This window comes from Impatiens glandulifera, chromosome 6, assembly GCF_907164915.1.
Source record: "Impatiens glandulifera chromosome 6, dImpGla2.1, whole genome shotgun sequence".
NCBI lineage: Eukaryota > Viridiplantae > Streptophyta > Magnoliopsida > Ericales > Balsaminaceae > Impatiens > Impatiens glandulifera.
Window position 1 is genome coordinate 51,222,484 of NC_061867.1, and position 3,414 is coordinate 51,225,897.

The 3,414-nt window shown below is 36.7% G+C and overlaps 1 protein-coding gene across 1 annotated transcript; it reads left to right on the forward strand.

Moving 5' to 3' along the window:
* The first annotated feature begins 204 nt into the window (after positions 1–204).
* Positions 205–1,467, forward strand: LOC124943808 (aspartic proteinase CDR1-like). The gene has a single exon (XM_047484280.1). It carries the CDS (start codon positions 205–207, stop codon positions 1,465–1,467), a length of 1,263 nt encoding a protein of 420 aa, XP_047340236.1.
* The last annotated feature ends 1,947 nt before the right edge of the window (positions 1,468–3,414 follow it).

A 3,414-nucleotide genomic window follows, 5' to 3' on the forward strand; every position in this document is an offset into this window, starting at 1 on the left:
TTTTTTTAACTCTGCACTTTCCCTATTAGGCCTATTAGTGGGTTCATCTCCTCAAATTTCCCTAAATATTATAGTAATATTTAGTACAACATCTATAAATTTCATGTTATATTTTTAGTTCAATATCTCATCTCTCTACATTTAAATATGACAACCATCTCTTTATACCCATCAATAGTTCTAGTCTTTTATTTCATGTTCCAGATGTCTACTTCAAAACCAATAAGTTTTTCTGCCGATCTCATTCACCGTGATTCATTAGAAGGATCAACCTCGTATATCCAAGATGTCAACGGAACTGACTCTATGGCAAGAACCATTAGTCATTCCAGATCTCGCTTGTCTTATTTGAAATCCAAGCTAAAGGTCCCCAACAATCACGCGGTGGAAACTACAAACATTCAATCAACAATTATGGCCGGTGGTTTAATGTACCACATGGAGATTTTCGTTGGCACACCACCTGTCAAGCAAATTGTGGGCGTGGACACTGGCTCCGACATGATATGGATTCAGTGCCACCCATGTGAGCAATGCTTCCGACAACTTCTACCCATATTTAATCCCAGTATGTCATCGTCGTATAAAGCATTAAGAAGTGGTTCGGATGAGTGTAAGGAATTAGGAGATAAACGTATGGATCTTGAAGACAATAAAATATGCAAATATAGTATAATCTACGGTGACTGTACATACAGCTCTGGGGATCTAGCCAAGGAATCTTATAGAGTTGGCCGCACAAACATCCCAAACATTGTTCAAGGGTGCGGGAATTTGAATGTAGGGAAATATGACGTGAAGAGCACCGGTATACTCGGGCTTGGACTTGATCCTCTATCATTCATTTTTCAGACTCAAGATTCAACTGGTGGAATGTTTTCATACTGCCTAGTATCTCGGTTCGGTTCAAACCCAAATGCAAGGAGTAGGATTAACTTTGGAAATATTATGTCATCCTTCAATTCGTATGATGTGGTATCCACACCATTGCATATGGTGATAGGCAGCTCATTATATTTTCTCACATTGGAATCAATCAGCGTCGGACATATGACAATTCAAATGCCAAGAAAAATTGGTAACATCGTGATTGACAACGGGAGTACTTTAAACTATTTGCCCTCGCTGGTGTTAGCAAATATGAAGCATGCACTAAGACAACAGATTCATAAAACACCATCAAATGTTCCTGGTCAACTTTGTTATGAAATGAACACCGATATTCCTACTATCACTTACAATTTTGCTAATGGCGCTAGCTTAGCTTTGTCAAAGACGAACACATTTATTATATACGAGAACAATAAGTTGTGTCTGGCTGTGCTAGAAGATGAAGTAGATGAAGACAATGAAAAAGAAACATCTATATTTGGGATACGGGCACAAATGGACTTCTTGATTGGATATAATATTCCCGATGCTACGATCTATTTTAAACCAACTGATTGTTCAAGGGAAGGCATGTAATAGATAGAGTTCACATGACATCTAATAAGTAGTTTTATTTCATTTTATTTATTTCGAACTCTTATTACATAATAAAGTCAAGTCATAAAGTTGGTTAATGTATCAAATAATATATTAAATAAAAGTTTCTTGTTTTCCTTTAATTTAGAAGGTTATAATGACAATTATCGTCCACATTTATTTTTAATTTAAACATGATTTTAATGAGAATGAAGTTGTGTTTTTCAATTGGTTAGGTAAGTGGAATTTGTTATTAGACTTTATATAAAATAAGAGTTATCATATTTGATTTGTGATGGACAACTATTTGTTTAGTTTACTTTTTAGTGTGTTGTTTATAAACAAAAAAATCCAAATTAATATGACTAAAAGAAGGGGACGAATGTAAATGGTATGAATTGAACTTAAACTTTATAAAGTACAACTCAGTGGCTTGATGAATACGTAAGTGGCTTGAGCTCGACTTTCAACATGCTTCAGCTCAATATTTCCTTCTCTGACTTGTTCTCGGATAAAATGAAATCGGACGCTGATGTGCTTGCTTCTTCCGTGATTAACCGGGTTGTTATCAACTCGAATCACAGTCCCTTCATCACGGATCACTCTCAAATGCCTTAATAAATTTGAAAGTCAAACTGCATGACATACGCTCTAAGAGGTCGTCACATACTTTGCCTCGCAGGTCAACATAGTTACAATAGGCTGCTTCTTTGACAGCCAAGTAAAAGTCGTATTCCCGAGTATGAATACATAACCCGAAGTATTATTTGGTCATCAATATGGCCACACCAATAACTATCTGAGTAACCCACTGATCGGTAGTCATCTGATTTTGAATAGAAAAGACCAAGTGAGAGGGTTCCTCGAATATATATAAGAATTCTCTTCAATGCCTTCTAATGTGTATAGCTTGGATCCTCCATGAATCTGCTTGTTATCCCAACACTCAACATTAGGTCGGGGCTTGTGCTTGTAAGATATCTTAGACTTCCGATTAAGCTTTGATATCTCCCAGCATCAACTCGTTCTCCTCCATCAAATTTTGAGAGTTTAGTGCCTGGTTTCATTGGAGTAGAAACTGGACTACAGTCTTCCATTTTAAACTTATTTAAAATTTCAAGCGCATACCTCTCTTGGAATATAAAAATCCCTTCCTCCGACTGCTTCAATTCTAGGCCAAGAAAATATTTCATCTGACCTATGTATGTCATCTCAAACTTCTTCTTCACTACCTCATTGAACTCCTTAATCAATTATATGTTGCTTCCGGTGAATATGAGGTCGTCGACATAAAGAGTGACTATCATGATATCATTTTCTAATTTCTTTGTGTACAAGACATGCTCGTACGAACATTGCTCGTACCCGTTTTTCTTGAAATATTCGTCAATTCTCTCATTCCCATCTCGAGGAGCCTGCTTCAGCCCGTAGAGGGCTTTTCTCAATCTCAACACTTTCTTCTCTTCAACTCTCTTCATATACCCGAGTGGTTGCTCGATGTACACCTCCTCCTTCAACACTCCATTTAGAAAGACTGACTTCACATTCATCTGCAGAATCAACCATTTATTCTGAGCAGCTAACGAGATTAGAAGTCGGATTGACTCCATTCTCGTGACAGGATTAAAGACTTCATCATAATCAATTCCCTTCTTTTGTATGCAACCATTCACTATAAGTCGAGCCTTATAACGCTCAACCTCTCCCTCAACATTCATCTTTTTTTGTACATCCATTTTACTCTAATTGGTCGAGCTCCTTCAAAAAGGTCGGTCAACTCCTAGGTTTTGTTGCGTTCAATTGCCCAAATTTCTTCATCCATAGCTGATTTCTATTTCTCATATTGTACAACTTTCTCAAAATTCAAATCTTTTGAGTTGTTCTTGAGACATACAACATGGACTACATTTGAAGTATTATATATCTCTCATAGACTTCTCATTTTGG